General features: G+C 40.0%; 2 protein-coding genes across 5 annotated transcripts; both read right to left on the bottom strand.

Moving 5' to 3' along the window:
- Positions 1 to 113: 113 nt before the first annotated feature.
- LOC137603386 (leucine-rich glioma-inactivated protein 1-like) lies at positions 114 to 5967 on the bottom strand. 4 transcript variants are annotated; one of them, XM_068326791.1, is made up of 9 exons: positions 5833 to 5967; positions 4462 to 4659; positions 4155 to 4226; positions 3619 to 3690; positions 3456 to 3527; positions 2898 to 2969; positions 2382 to 2551; positions 2129 to 2293; positions 114 to 1682 (listed from the first exon to the last, which is right to left on the bottom strand). In XM_068326791.1, the coding sequence occupies exons 2-9, from the start codon at positions 4656 to 4658 to the stop codon at positions 865 to 867; spliced, it is 1638 nt and encodes a 545-aa protein (XP_068182892.1). In that variant the 5' UTR covers position 4659; positions 5833 to 5967; the 3' UTR covers positions 114 to 864. The 4 variants fall into 4 exon arrangements, with proteins under 4 accessions (XP_068182892.1, XP_068182889.1, XP_068182891.1 ...); XM_068326788.1 differs by lacking the exon at positions 5833 to 5967 and adding an exon at positions 4839 to 5152; XM_068326790.1 differs by lacking the exon at positions 5833 to 5967 and adding an exon at positions 4853 to 5152.
- A 3377-nt stretch (positions 5968 to 9344) lies between these two features.
- Positions 9345 to 14753, bottom strand: LOC137603891 (cone cGMP-specific 3',5'-cyclic phosphodiesterase subunit alpha'-like). Its single transcript, XM_068327730.1, has 22 exons — positions 14286 to 14753; positions 13771 to 13923; positions 13303 to 13392; positions 13021 to 13161; positions 12804 to 12878; positions 12657 to 12721; positions 12487 to 12553; positions 12335 to 12382; positions 12109 to 12258; positions 11684 to 11827; positions 11542 to 11607; positions 11300 to 11446; positions 11071 to 11178; positions 10871 to 10980; positions 10686 to 10773; positions 10480 to 10580; positions 10249 to 10356; positions 10098 to 10161; positions 9938 to 10012; positions 9755 to 9838; positions 9498 to 9648; positions 9345 to 9405 (listed from the first exon to the last, which is right to left on the bottom strand). Exons 1-22 carry the CDS (start codon positions 14751 to 14753, stop codon positions 9365 to 9367), a joined length of 2544 nt encoding a protein of 847 aa, XP_068183831.1. The 3' UTR covers positions 9345 to 9364.
- Positions 14754 to 15929: the final 1176 nt, after the last annotated feature.

Here is a 15929-nt window from a genome sequence, read left to right as displayed (position 1 = left end):
TGAAGTATTTTGCATACATGTCTGTTAAAGGTCAAGCATTATGTACAGTATCCTCAGTTTTCATTGCAATTCTTTTAAAGTGTGCGAAAATAGTTTGCCCAAAATGTTTTCCATACTTCTTATGAAAAAAACTGTATTTTCAATTCTTCAAACATTATAAACTATTAACAATAAAAATGTAAGTCACAAGAATTTACATGTAGATTCTCACACAACATTTCTTTTGATGGTTTCCAAATAACAAACATGTCAGTCTCCTTAGCAAATATGTGTTTAACTGGTGTGGTCCCTCTTCAACGTACTTACAAAAACTTTTTTTTACAAATCTTGAAGTGTCCATATGGAAAGACAAAAATTTGTAAACATTTCTTTTTGGCAGATTTGTTCAGTTACATGTGTTAATAGGAAATAATGTACCATTTCATTATTACTTTGTGTAGATAAATATATGACATTACAAAGATATAAACATCGCTGTGTCACGTGAAAGCCAAATACACACACACATACACACACACACACCCCACACAAATAAATCCTAATGAATTAATGTGCATGGATGCTTCATTCGTCAGGTTGGGCGAGCCTGTGTGAGGCCCTGGTCATGCATTAGTGTATTAACAACATATTGGATCTAACTCCACCTTGACTGACATGCATTGAATCCCACATGTATCTCAGCCAACTACAGCTGGTCGAGATACATGCATTAATCATGCACCTATTGCAATGTAAAAAAAAAAAAAAGCATTTCCTGCCTTCCTCAAGTTAGGTCACCTGATAGTTCCCTTTGGAGCTTTAGAACAACAACAACCACCTCTGAAAAAGTCAAACTACCATCCGTCCTTTCAAGAAAACGATCACTCAGTTGCTCAGATCGATGACCAGGTGCTCATAAATCTGAGTTTTCCCTTTGAAGCTTGAGGCCAGCAGGAACTGTCGGTTGTCTATGGAAACAGGAGTGAAGGCCCTCGGTGCCTGGATGTTGACTTCCTGAAAATGAACAAACTCCCCCTTCTTGGCATCCCAGCGGTACACCTGGGTGAAAGAGTAATCGCTGCCCAGGATGGCGTACTGCCAGCTACCCAAAGTGAAGGGCTGGAACACCATGGAGCCACGAGATGGCATGGTTTGCAGCTCTCTGAACAGGGCTCCATCCCAGCGCATCACTTTGGAGTCACCGATGAAGCGCGTCAGACAGATGAAGAGGTCTGATTTGACCTGGAAATGCTTCACGGCGTAGACGTCCTCCATCTCTGGGATGTCGGTGCGTCTGTCAAAGAGCTTGGTGTTTTTGTTCCACTGGTAGATGACAGGCCTCTGGGAGCTGCTGGACAAGATCAGGTGTGGTTTGGAGGATATCTCCATGTACTCCACATCAGTGTCCCGGTACCATGGGTGGAGCGACTGGTGAGAGTAAAAACCGTTGCCGTTCCACTTGTAGATGGTGGTGGAACCGGCCTTGGAGCTGTCCGCTATGACAAAAAAGGATTCTCCGTCGATACGAAATGTCTCCACGTCGTTTGGCTTGCGGATTTTGAGGATATCTATGCCTTGAAGCTTGATGAACTTGTTGGCAGAGTTGTCACGCTTATAAATGTGCGAGCCACCAAACAGCTGAGCCACAATGATGAAGAGTTGACTGTCAATCACTAAAGGTTTGCAAATCACTGTGGAAGTACCTGATGAAGACAAAAAATACATTCAAACTTTCTTCTTGAAACCTCAATATCCAGTAATCCCTCGCGCATTCGCGCATCAACACTTCGCGACTTCACCTCATCGTGGTAGGTAGTCATGTGATACCATAAACGCATTCTATTGGCTGACGGCATCTGGAAGTTCGCTACTTTCTGTGAGTCTCGAACTTCCGTGAGACACAAAAGTGCATTAAACAGTCTAGAAAAAAGGTAATACAGGTAGAAGGTGGTTTAATATCAGTATGGGGAGGGTTCATAAACGTCTAAATTACCATAAATAATGAATAAAAAGTTTGTTGCTATATTGCGGAATTCGTTAATTGCTTGTGGTTCTGGAAGACATTAATCGCGAGTAACGAGGGCGGACTGTAATTCAAAATAAAGCAGCTCAGTCACAAACGCTTTATTCTGAACCATCTCGTACTTACTGTCAATGTCATCATAATTTCTGAAGACCATCTCCACATGATCCCACTCTAAGAAGCTGCATTTCCCGATGAAAGGCTGGGCAAACACCACATACTGATCAGTCCCAAAGGAAAAGGCCTCCACCGATATAGACTCAAACTTTAGAGACTGGTAGGAAGCAAACTCTGTGGGAGAAATGAAAACACTTTAAATGAGATTAAAAAGTCAGGATGACCTTGAAGAACTCAATCGCCACCGCCGCCTGTACTCCACCTGTGGTGATGCAGTCGAAGGACTGCGGCACCAGATCATTGATTCTCTTGTCTTGCTGTAAGGCCGGACCTTTGCAGTAAATCTGATCCACCGTAGCGTTGGTGCTGTACATCCACTCCACCAACCACTTCAGTTTGCAGTCACAGGTGAACTGATTCCCTCGCAGGTCACTGACAGGAGAAAACAAAAAAGCTGACTTCAAAACCCCAACAAAACTACAAGGAATCGCCCCAGCTCTTTGAATGAATAAAATCAGACTGACGTGAGAAATGCCAGCTTGGATCTCTGTCCCTCTCAGCTTCTGTTTTCTCATTCAGAGGAAATATAAAGCAGAACCCATTCTCTTCAGTGTCTGATAGATAGCACATTATCTTTTCTGCACTGCCACATGTAATTTTAATAGAATTAGAAGCATCACCCACACATTTTTCAAGCCAAGACTGCAGAGGAATAATGGTACGGTGTTCTAAATAGAGAAACAGATTAAAAATGAAGCATGTGAGAAATCATGCTTACACTTTTGTCAAGGCCTCAAGACCCTTGAACAAATCCTTTGGCAGAGTCTCCAGATTATTGTACGCCAAACTCCTAAAAAAGAAGGGAGAGAAAAAAATTTGTGACAGTCGGACAGATATAGTACTTATTGTTCTCGTTTCATCAACAAAAATATTCCTCCCCTCCTTTTCAAACTCCTTTTCCACTGTTTGTGTATCAACTTTGAATCTCAGGTTCCAGTGCTTCATAAAACCTAAGTGTGGATGTTACAATGCTGTTTTTGTCTTACAGCACAACATGAGGACATGTGGTTAAGAGCTCGGCCCCCATAACAGCACCCCTGAGACTGAAGGCAGGAACATTTTTCATTGCGAGACTGAAAAAGCATTGAACTACTTTTCTTTCTACTTCCTCAGCCAGATTATGTCTTTGCCTGTAGGAAAAAAAATTAGAGAAAATGTACATGTCAGGATGCTGCTGTAAATTAGTGTTTGTTTGTTTTCTCAGACCATTTTCTTAAATGCCCTAAGACGGAGATTCCTAAGACATCGCATCATCCAGCTGTCAGCTGTTACTCACAGATGCACTAAGGTCTTCAGTCCACGGAAAGCATTTGGAGAGATCGACCTGATCTGGTTGTTTTCGATGAACCTGAAAAAGGCGTTGAATAAATTGGTGATGGAAGGATTATAGCTGATATTATTCAGACAGTTCCCAGTATTTTCTGGAGTCATCTACTCACAGGTACTCCAGGTGAGGAAGACCAAGGAAAGCATCCTCATTTATAGCCTCCAAGTTGTTGGCTGTGAAGAGGCTGTAAGGAGAGATTCACAACACTTCACTATTCCAATTCATAAATCTCACCAATCTTAATATCAGAAACTATTTATTCTGATATTAATGGCATGTGATATACACCTTACGCCTCTCTTCTTAACAGTAACATAAATATGTCAAACAGAAGGATTGTTGTTGTCCTCATTCCTACTCAGTTCACAGATCCTCATGAGACCAGACAGGGGACTCCCTCTTCAAAAGGAGGGAATCCCTATTTAAAAAAACCCAAACAAACATCTGACACACAGCAAACGACTAATTCTACCCTGATATGAGAGGCAAGGATCATTTTCTATTCACAGGCTAAATCCATTCTCTAACAATGTGCAGCATTAGTGGAGGGGGAGATGTCTGAACACTAAACATGGCGTTGATCGCCTCAGTGGGAACGGACACCACCACCTCATCAAGACTGAGCAAGAAGAAGAAAAAGATTCTCACAGGAGGTGCAGGGCAGGAGTGTGGATGAAGCTCTCCTTCGGGATTTCAGTGAATTCAGACTTGACGAATGATCTGCAGTGTGTGTGTGTGTGTGTGGGGGGGGGGGAGGATTGAAGGACAAACACACACATACTGATCAGCTTTAACACATCCCAGTCCGTTTCTTGGAATATAAGCATGACTCTGCAGCAAGAGAGAATTCATTTTTTGCGTCATCATCCGATGGTATAAATGTAGATTTCTCTCTTATAAAATAGCTATTTGGGATTTCATTATTAAAAGGAATAAAAAAGAATCTGTGACTTACAGCGATATGACATCTGGTGGGAAGGTGCGAGGAATGAGCGCCGCTCTTTCGCACAGCGCGTTATCTTTGGTGCAGGTACATGACGGGGGGCACCGGGGCTGCTTGGCTCTCCTGCTGTCCGCCACCAGCAAAACACACGCCAACACAAGTAAACCGAGCCAGGGCGATCTCATGCGCATCTTGCGTCTATTCTCCATCCTTGTGAGTGAACCAAGACCTCCGCGTCAAAACATGAACCAGGGTCTCCTGGAGGCCAAACGACGAGCTCTCTTTTTTTACGCGCCACCGCCTCCGGTTGTGAGGATGATCAAATCCAGGCGCACCCCCCCCTTTTTTTTTTTTTTTTCCCCCAACGGCGCTCAATTAACGCAACGCACCGAGAAATACACACCAAACATCCTCTGCGACAAGAATATAATGTCATGAAATTCTCTCTCCGGTTGACTCCAGCTCAGCAAACCAGCAGCTGTCTCGGTGTGACGGCAGGCGGGGATCCCAGCGGGCGCACACGGTTCATCTCCAAGCAGAAACCACACCTATGATCTCAGCAGAAAGCCACACTCTATCCGCTATCCGCGTCGAGGATTCCACCCACAGGCGACGGAATTGTGTAATAAATGTCGAATCAGCTCCGAATGAGGGCCCTGACATGAGCCAGCGGGTTGCTGCCTGCGGCGCAGACGCACACAGGCTTTCTATGCGGGGAGCGGGTGGGAAACCCGACAGATTAATTGTAATAATGTCATTAAAGCTGCAGCATCATATCATCAACATCATATAATCACATATTTTGAATTATTAATGTCATTTTGACGTTGCGTTTTCTTCTGAATATTAATTCCCATTGAGGCATTTTCTCCCTGGTCTGCACTCGGTTTCTATGGCGACTGGTTGACGCAAAATGTGGCTGCCTTGTGATGGAGGGGTGTGGGGAATCCCTTCTGTCATCCTGACATCTGCTGTGCCTTAATCAAACGGACCCCATCCCCCTCATACCCCTCACAAACAAAGGGCAGGTTTTTGCTCCCATCCTCCTTTTCTGCATGTTTAGTCTCCCTTCAATAATAATAATAATAATAATAATAATAATAATAATAATAATAATAATAATAATAATAATAATAATAATAATAATAATAATAATAATAATAATAATAATAATAATAACAATAACAATAACAATTATTATTATTATTATTATACCTGTAAAAACAATGAAAAGATTTTTTAAAAAAAAAACTCTTTTCCAGTTTTTGTTTAATTGCTGCAAATATTGTACTCACAGCTATATTAAAACGTCACCCTTTGCTGTTTGGGCTCATCTGTTTTCTCAGATCCCTCCAGAGTTGGAAGATTAATATGTTTACTCACTGTTCACGAGGCCGCTTGCATCAGACCTTTCTGGGAAGAGAGGCGTGCAGTTGATTTAAAAGGTTGAAGCCTTTCTTTTTTTCTGTGGTTAATGTGATTCCATTATTTAATATCCAGTCTGTTTAGTTTAAGACTTTGGCTGTAAATGTAAGCAAGCCCTAGAATGAAGGAGGGTCATGCCTTGGAATGTTTGTGTTCTTCTTTGCTTTTTTTGAGATGATCAGATGAAGATTTAAGGCACAGTATCACCTATAAGGAGAACACTTGAAAGGACGAATCTTGTTTCTTGAGAGGTGACATGAACAAAGGAATTGTGGCCGAGGAGAATCTGGAAGGAACAGGAAGTAACAAATCCCTTTTTGATAGAAAGGTTTGGGACTAAGTAGAGAACAGTAGATTATTGTTGTGCCTTCGATGATTTGAAGTTTTGTGCTTCATAAATGTCATCATTCATCACCAGGACAGAACGCACACTGTCCAGCAATATTCCCAGCAGTGACATCTGCTGCTGTCTGTACGGATGATAATGTCATTTCTGACAATTCACTTAGGACCTTTTTTCCTCTTAACAGGAAGCATAGATAAGCCTCTGTAACTAAACAATCCTTTCTTAGAATTAAAAAAACAAAAAACATTTCAAATCAAACACTTTTTGATAAATTGTAGAAATCCCCTTGTTAATCCATCTTAAACATGACCCTAAAATATCTAAAGTCTGTGCCTTCAGAAAGCCACGGTGTTGTCTGGGGTGCTGACTTTGCAGGTGCAGGTGTATTTGTATCTTTACTATTGGAATCTTCATGGCAAAGCAGCAATGTATCATCACATAAGTGCAAGAGGAATATTTATTATTTACAGTATACTCTGGGTCTACACTGATGACACGGTGAGTTACTACTGTGGATCAAATCTTGGCTAATGAATCCTTGCAGGAGGCAGTTGTTGTGGTCCAAAAGTTATTAATTTAATGAAAAGACGAAAAAAAGACAAAACCAAGTTCATGCTGGTTTTCCAATCTAGAAAGTGGCAAAAAAATGATCGAGTCAATGACGGCTCTCAAGGCATTAGAAAAAAAGGTGTAAAATAATAATGATAAAAGTTTAAAATACTTCTGTTTACCCAAAGAATCAGTCAGTGGTATACTTTTAAATACAATCCAATACTCAAACTACCACCTTCCAACATTTGTATCCTCAGTGGAGTGAAGTACATGAAAATGCATGAAGCCTTTGTCTCTGATGGACTTACCACCCCTACCAGAGGGAAATGTAGAACTAAGGTAGGGCCAAAGGTAAAATATATATTCAAATCTTCAAAATAATTTCCAGCAATCCACCTTAAAAATAATTTCTTTGCTCAACAAATATTCCTGAGGCTTTTGTGTTCTCACGAGAGGCAGAGATTGTTCGTCTTCTAATTCTCTATTTCAATTTTATTAATTATTTAATTTTACTTACTGATATTGTCAATGTTTGTATAATTCCTCCTGTCTACAAACCATATTATGCCCCAAAATATTTAAAAAATTAGAAGTGGCTGCCTTCCCTACCCCTTCACCTGCCTCTTAGCAGTGAAAGCTGAACATTAAGAGTAGTTTTGTAGTTATGCTGTTTGACCTCTGGTCCCATATGCTGTCTTAAGGAGTTGGTGAGTTCACAAAGCTGGCTTACCTCCTATGACGTGAACACCAGGATTGTGTAACTGAGATACATTCTGGTTTCAGTATGATCTATGAAGGTTAGCACGTGCCAGTCACCCACCTGAGACAGGGATGATTGTTTCAGGCAGCGACAAGGGACAAATAATCCCGCACACTTAGCTAAGTAATTGTCTGGCACGTTAGTTGACCATTGTTAATTAACTAAATTCAATATACTAATAATAAATTTCAAAAACTCAGTCAAAGGGAAAATCAAACCAAAAAGCCACAACAAAAACATTCCTAACATTTATTGTTAATTGTTTTGTGTATGGTGCAGCGGGAGTCAGTAATACCTGCCTGGATGGGATCTGCCGGGGATATTCTCATTTGACGCAATACAACATCTGACACTTGTCTCAGCTGAGGTCAGCCAACATGCCAAAGAGTCAAAGGTCATGGCTACTGTATGTTTGCACACGTTAAACAACCAAAGTCAAACATATGTGTGCCTTTTAGAAACAGCATATGAGGGGGGGGGGATTTGTCTTGCAATGTGTGGCATAGTGCATACGGGAGAGCAACACTCTTTGAATGCGTATCAAATCTTAGACAGAGCCTGGTTACATTTCACTCATGTGTCACAGGTTCCATTTAAGCTTGTTTGCATTTGATTAAATGGTGATGTTTATACAGCCCTGCTCCTCTAAAGCCAGGATTAGTGAGATCTAAGCACTTACCGTAGTGCTCAAAGAGGCATGAGGGTCGCTCAGGGACTTAATGACACTTGAAGTTACCATCAGGAAACTGTTACCACTCAGCGATCGCTGATATAGTATACCCTGCCATTAATAGCACTGCTGCTATTGAACTGAAGCACAGGCTGCTACGTTCATACAATCATGACCAAGCTTGCAAGCATTGAAAATAAATAGACTTTATTGATAATTAATTCACATTTTATACATGATGCTATTGCACATACTGTATAGCTTTGCATTTAATGCCATACATGACTTACTTTTTTTTTCAATCATTACATTTCCCATGATTCAAAGTTATTATGTTAAAAACAAATTAACAATTTCATTAGAGAAGAAACACAATGAATTGACATTGTTTTACTGTAGGCTATCCATGTCACGAACTGTTTTAGGCATTACAAGAATTACTCAAAACATTTCAGGGAATGACATTGTTTTTACAGACTGAATCTGACTGCTGCAGTGTTTCAACATGGCATCTTCTTGTGTCCTGTGCACCACATGTACTCTGGACAGGTCGACTTATGAGCAGGTAGCAGTATTTTTACGTTTCATAATCAGGGGACTTAAAAAGGAAAGCCTACTGACTCACGTTGGCTTATAACCAAATCCAATTGGGTCAAATCTTCTTACATGTTTTACCCAGGGACATATGTTTTATATTCTAAAAGTGTCACTTGCAAATAATATAAATAATTAAGCAGTAATGTTTTTCTTTAAAACAAGCTCTTTCTCAACACAATATGTGCACGTTATTACAGTACTGATATTTCAAAAACGGTCAGATATAAGGGCTTGAATTCATTACACTAGCAGGCTAATATTATGAGAAACCAAAGAATAAGTGAGTTAAATATCCTTATATTATATGTAGTATTTATACTTATGTTAAAATACAAGATGTTTTTAATGATTCTCATCATGCTTCTAGTATACACAAGTATAATGTTGGATTAATGATTAAAATAGCTTTCTATATCAGATGATATAAGAACTAAAGCCTGCAGTATATAAAAATTTATCATCAATTTTTCACATTGTATTCATGTCATCTGAACACATGCTCATGCACGTTGCATAAATACACAAACAAACATTCATGACTGCTCTGACAGACAGTCGGAGGGGTCTAACAGATGACGCACGTCTTTGACTTCCCACCATCTTGACCTGAAAAAGGGACAAATAACGATTGTCACAGGAGAAGAGGAGTGATGATGCTGAATGAGAAGGATGGATGTGATTTGAAAATTCACTCTCACCTTGCCCGTCTCCTCCTTCCAGCCTTTTCTTTTCGTCTTCAATCGCCTTCATCTTAGCTTCATGGACATCGGCGAGAGCTTTCCACTCTCCCCTGTTGTTAGTCATACCACTAAACATGGGTTGGATCTCAGTATGGAATCGGGCAAACTCCTGCAGGCATGCAAAATTGAGTATAAAAGCAGATATAAACATTCAGATAATGACAAAGAAAGATATGTGAACAAATAGTGAAAAATGTTCACATGTGTCTCCGCACCTTGTACACAAAGGAACAGACAAAGTCGATAAAGCCACACTGCATCTTGGGCAGCTCATCAGCGTGATTTCTGTCCATCATTGGCTAAACAAGAGGATTCAAGAGATGGTGAGTGAAAGTGTGACTCTGTCAAACCACACAAACACCAAAATTGTGCCAAAAATCCCAGTTTAATGCTCTTACAATAGGCTGTTGCTCAAGAACTGTCCTTTCAAGGTCTCCCTGCTCCCAAAATTCTGCTGCCACCATCAAAGCAACCTAGAACCACAAGAACAGATACAAGAATGAGAAAGATTGGCTAAGAATGAGTGCCTTAGTGACCAGTCTGAAGAAAGGAACACACCTTGCTTTGAACCTCCCATGGTTTTGTGATGGCTGACAGATCACAAGCAGTCATCATCATTGCCCTGCAAAAAAACATGGCAGCACTTTATTGACTGACAGAACATTAACATGAAAATAGTGTTAAGTATAGATACGAAAAAGGCATGTACATGATAATTTCCTTCCTTGTTGGATTATTGGAGATGTAGCCAATCCTCTCCTTTTCATCTGGAATTGCCTCAATAGAATCCACAATTTTCTGGAACATTGTTCTCTTCCTGAAAGATGGAGAAAGTTGTCGGGTCTTTCTAATTATTAATCCTTGAAACTACGCCATCAAATATTTGAGCTCAATTGTTGAATGTACGACACAATTACAAAATATTCTGGAGCATCCTTACTTAAAGTAGAGGGCCAGATCAGTGGCGATAATGCAAACTTCAAACAGATGCTGCACCGTTTCAAACTGACGCTTCTGGAGGTTTTGGAAGATATTCAAGTTCTGAGAACAGATGATAGATTGATGTTAAACAGCAACCAGTGTTTCAGTGAGTTTCTACTGTAAAATGTAGCCGATGACATTCCAGTGAGAAAAAAAGAGTCTCACCTCATCCTCCATCAGTGTCTTACTGTACTCCAGGTGATGTCGCTCCATTACTGAGGAGCTGTGGAGTTTTGCCAGCGGAGATAAACTCCTACGGTAGTCCAAAAGAACCAGATTTTTAGGAAAACATTTTGAATTTCTCAATTAATCATTAATATTTCTAGAAAATGATCAAAACAGAATCTTACTTTGTCTGATAAAGATTGTTGGTTCCTCTGTGGTCGATATCATGGCAGAATCCTGCAGCAACCATGGCAAAGGCATCAAGATCGGAATAATACTTCTTCAGTTTGCCTGTCTGTTAAGGAAGAGCAAAGGCAGCTCTTTTTATACCAAAAAGTAGAGTAAATATATAAAATACTGTAGTATTATTAGAGATCAGACTCACAAGCAGCAGCGTGAACATGGTCTGTCCAACATTGAAACCATGTCTCCAGTTGTGGTAGGTGATGTCTCGGTACCCCCGGCGGACAGTGTACATCCATCGTGTCAAGGTCTGCGCACGAGAAGTGAGAAAAATTCACTCAAGCCACAGTTTATTCACTAAAAAAAGTGTGTGTTGAATGTTTTAGATATGATGAAACTAGTAGGTAGGTGCAGGTTTCCTGACGACTGACCTCTGCTTGGACTTTGAATTTCTCCACCACCCCCAGTTCAAAGAAGCAGCGGATACCACATTTGATGAGCTCAAACTCTGACAAGGGGAAGTCACTGAAGCGGAACTCATGCAGCTCCACTTTCTTGGGGTCAGGGATGTTAGCTTTCTGCACAACAGAAAACATGGCACAGGAAATCAGTTTTACACTGTAAGAAGATAATTTCATGAAGAACACAGAAGTCTACACTTCACAGTGCTCACCAGTAGTTTGTACATCTCCTTCTGGTCACAGTCTTCTGGTGCACTGCCAAGCTTTTCTTGAGTGTTCTGTGAGGATATGTAAAAGATAAAAGTGGGTTCGATTGACAAATGTCTTTTCAGTACGGCTGGATCAGCAGCTTACCAGAATAGTCTGAACATCATCCAGTGTGGCTTTTGTCTGATACATGAGCATTTCTTGGGCGATTTCTTTCTTCCACTCTGTTCTGTTCAGTTTGTCATATGTGTCGCTGTTCAGGGTGGACCAGCCGAGGAACTGGGTTAGAGCCTGGAGACGCGGGTGCATACAAAGTTATCAAATTAATTCTGTACATCCGTCAAAAAATATGTAATATTACCTAATGCACAACTGCTAATGTTGACATCAAACATAGATGATTAAATAAATTCAAAGCCATACATGTCATTCAAAAACTATTTTTAGTATGTTAAATTTTATAAATTGTGCATTTAGTACAACTAATATAAATCATACTGAAGTATCTAGAGTGTATTATAACTGTATTGGAAAACACATATGCTGAAACAGCTCAACTTATTTTTACATACTTCAGTAATCTGCTCATCGTTCTCATCAAAGGGTTTGCCATCCCTCCTGTTGAAGAAAGTAGCAACCCCAACGATTTCTTCCTTTTTGTTGACAATAGGTAGGGAAAGGACGTTCTTAATCTTCCATCCAGTCTCATCCACTGCTTCTTTCTGTCAAACAAATGAAACAGAAAATCAAGATCCTCTGAGCACTTTTAGTGATGAACATCAGGGATGAATGTCTTACCTGAAATGTAAAGTAATCATCTGCTACAGCATTCATCATGTTGCAGATCTGCAAATAAAACCATTATGACATTTGGGTTTGTTATTAGTAAATCAGTGAGATTAATTAGTCAACTAAATTTTGCATTAAAATGCCACAAAAGTTGAACTTACAAATCCATTCTCAGCCACATATGAGGGGAGTCCGCTGACTAGAGCCCAGTGGTCAGCAGGAGGACCCCTGTAAATTCAGAGCAACATTTTATTTGTCTATCAGCTAAAAATAAGCATGTAGATCTGTATAATTAGGCCAGATTTGGTCTGTAGTGCATCATCTTACTTACGGGATAACTTTAATCTCCTCTTTGTCTTCCAGCAAGTAGTCAATAATCTTGTAAAAGTTGATTTCCTGAATTGTTTTAACATAAAGAGTGTTTTTTGATATTTTCAAATCCTCAGTTAAACAATATGACGCTCAGCTTTAGACTTACTCTGCCATCAGGAGTCTTGGGGCCTTTGTATGGCTCCTGCTCCCCTAGTTTGACTTGCCACTCATCAAAAAACTCCTGGAAAGGGAAAGACCAAAATCACTTTTTTTTCATATTTCCTTATTGTCATGTAGACAGCAGTATATATTGCTGCAGACATCACTGAAGGGAAAGTAGAAATTTAAGTTAAACATGAAGGTCTAGACTTTTTCCCACACACCTTTTCTTTGGTCATGTCCAGCAGTCCAACAGAGTATCGCTCACACTTGATGTACGTCCTCACTGTGTACAAGGCCTTGTGAAACTGCCTCTCAATGTCTGTCAACTCCTCAAACACTTTGCTGGCAGACCAGAGCAAGACCTATAGCAATGACAAGAATCTCTGTTTTAGTAGGGGCCTTTAATTGGCATGTGGTTTCTTTTCTCGTGTAGCTGTGAAAAGAATTCATCTGGGAAGAAAAAAAAAAAGGAATTCTTGTTTGAATTCTTTTCTAATTTTTACCTGACTTCTCCTGGACTCTACGTCCCACATGACAGAGGTATAAGCTTGGATCGAGGCCACAGCAGCAAAGTTGACATATTTATTGAAGAGCTGTATTAAAAGAGGAAAGATTTAAAAAAAAATAAAAATTGGATTCACATTTTCCACACATTGCCATCACTTTCTCTTCACGTGGATAACCTCAACATCGTAAAGAGGCCATGAAACAAGACAAGAAGACGTGTCTGAGCTTCAGCTCCTTAAAAGGATTATAAGTTGAGCTGTCATAACAGCGACCTTACGAACTAAGTCAGACCTCTAAATATACAGGTCAGACAGGAAGTTAGTGAGCTAAAATGGGAAATTTCCCCTCATGGGTCAAGATGAAGATGTCATCCCCGCTGCTTCTGTACTTGTCGTCAAGGGGTTAACTTCTTTGAGTTTTTCTTTGTGAGGCTGTTTTTAAAAATGAACACTCTACCCACTCACCTCCTGATCACTCTTGGAGAATTGATCAGCGCCTTGTTTGTTGAGTGCCATGACAACACCAATGGGTTCCTTGTCGTTCATGATGGGAGCAGTAATCATGCATTTGGTTGTGTATTTGGTCTGTTTGTCCACAAAGTCGCTAAAATGAGAGTCCTGAAAATAATGTGAACAGTTAAAGGTTGAGTTTGAATGCCCTGACATGAGGAATATGACATGTCCACTGCAGATTAACACTGTACATATAGTTTAAAATCAATATAACAAAAGAGACATTGAGGCGCACATGATAGTTTAAGCCATTATTATGTAATTATCTTTAGCTACGTAGATTAATGATTCTGAAAACAAACGTCCTCAATTTTGATTAAATGTCAAATAATTTGTGTCTTTTGTTTAAAAAGATGATTAATGATTAGTCCAAACATATTCTCTCAAATGTCTCATCTGTAATCAACTTGGTTTGATTCTTTGACTTGCTAGTTTATTTCTGAATTCTTTATCAGTTATCAGCTCACCTTCTTAACGTCAGGGATATTCTGAGGCTTCTTGGAGTGAGCGGTCCATCCAACAATTCCCATGTCAGTGGGAAAAACTATTTCTAGATTGGGGTTCACAAGATTTTTTTCAAACGGAGAGTTGTGTGTCACATCGAAGAGGATTGTGGATAGCTCAGGCGTTCCGTTACGAGCTCTGTATCCAAAGTAACTGCAACGATCAGCCTGGATCATCAGACCAATCCTCTGGAGAATTTTATGCATGACCTTTTCCATTGGGCTGGCACTGTTAATCTCCTTTATGATTTCAAATATGAACTCAGCTTCCTGGATGGCAGTGACATCCTTGTAGGAAGATGGGTCTTTAACCTGGACCTGGTTGTTGAAGGCAGCAGTGATCACATCTGCCTTGACTTTCTTTTCATAGTACTCCTTGGCAAATTGCGGGTTATTGTCAAGGAACTTCTCAACAGTGTCTTTGTCTGCCATGTTGTCCAAGTATGAATTAACAGTCCCTTCTGTAGCTGCACAAAGATGCTCCTTTCAGATGGGTGAAGCGAGGCGAGGCAAGAGCAGAGGAGTAAAGATGTCCTCCAGAAGACGTGGCAGGGCAAAAACTATTGAGACATGTCCAAAAATGCTCTGCGAACACCAGACCAGTTCTGCACCTGCGACCTCCTCCACAACAGAAGGTAGTGGCTTACAGAGTAAGGGGATCCCAGAGGTCACTAATAACTGTGACGCAAGAGTCATAAAGCCTCTGAGCTTTCTTAACTTGTAAATCCAAACACTTGTCATTTTAGTTTGACCAATCCCATCACAGGTAAATCTGAGTTGTAGAACCTGGACTATGAGCTGCACAGGGAACCAGAATCAGGACTGTACGGTGTCTTGCAGAGGTATTCAGCCCACCGAATGTCCTTCTAGTCGAACATTTTTATATGTGCAACATTAATTCTTGAAAAGTCTTTTGTATAAATTTTTAAGTGCTCTAATTGCAACACACTATGGTGTGTTGTGGATTTAGACTGATAAATTCTGAATGGGTTCAGATTTTGATCTTCAATCGAAACCTGATCCCACTGCTCAGTATGTCATTGCAGAAATACTGTGCAAATGAAAAATCTGCTATTCTTGGGGTGATTTACTATGTTTTTTATTATTAATAATCTAATAACGATCTACAGTATTTAGCATTTTAGATCAAACCCTGCAATTTCTTTTAAATTACAGGAGGTCCAAATATCCTGGTCCTGAAAATGTAGATGATCAAAACAAGTAAAATCACCATCAAATGATTCATATGATTCACAATATTGTTGGTGAGCAATACTGATCCATGACCTTAAGTAGTACAGGCAAAGGATTAAGTTACACAAGCTGTTTTGAGCTATTCATCTGGTTTGAACAGTGGGAGGCACGGCAGCAGTCGACACCTACAGAAACATGTTTTGACACTCTATCACACTACCTGACCAGACCACAGTATGTAAGCAATTTCTTACCCTATTCTGTAATATAAGAATTCATGGACCTTCAAGAGTCAGCAGAATTTATATTTAGGGTCTTCAATATGTTAAATAAATTCACACCAGCCCATGTATTAGTTGCCAAGACATTTTAGTTAAAAGCAGTCATGTAAACTTAATCTAAGAAAGATGGTTG

This window comes from Antennarius striatus, chromosome 11, assembly GCF_040054535.1.
Source record: "Antennarius striatus isolate MH-2024 chromosome 11, ASM4005453v1, whole genome shotgun sequence".
Taxonomy (NCBI): domain Eukaryota; kingdom Metazoa; phylum Chordata; class Actinopteri; order Lophiiformes; family Antennariidae; genus Antennarius; species Antennarius striatus.
The sequence above is the reverse complement of the archived record's forward strand: the minus strand, read 5'-3'. Positions and strand labels throughout refer to the sequence as shown.

What these genes read in the sequence shown, in the direction of transcription:
- LOC137603386 (XM_068326788.1), bottom strand. Translation starts at nt 4,885, where the DNA reads ATGACATTATATTCTTGTCGCAGAGGATGTTTGGTGTGTATTTCTCG. An exon ending in TGTTTGGTGTGTATTTCTCG is followed by an intron (nt 4,660 to 4,838) that starts GTGCGTTGCGTT and finishes TTCACTCACAAG; the next exon opens with GATGGAGAATAGACGCAAGA. An exon ending in ACTCCTGCCCTGCACCTCCT is followed by an intron (nt 3,691 to 4,154) that starts GTGAGAATCTTT and finishes CTCTCCTTACAG; the next exon opens with CCTCTTCACAGCCAACAACT.
- LOC137603891 (XM_068327730.1), bottom strand. Translation starts at nt 14,753, where the DNA reads ATGGCAGACAAAGACACTGTTGAGAAGTTCCTTGACAATAACCCGCAA. An exon ending in AGGAGATGTACAAACTACTG is followed by an intron (nt 11,447 to 11,541) that starts GTGAGCACTGTG and finishes TCTGTTGTGCAG; the next exon opens with AAAGCTAACATCCCTGACCC. An exon ending in TCTGTTCCTTTGTGTACAAG is followed by an intron (nt 9,649 to 9,754) that starts GTGCGGAGACAC and finishes GCATGCCTGCAG; the next exon opens with GAGTTTGCCCGATTCCATAC.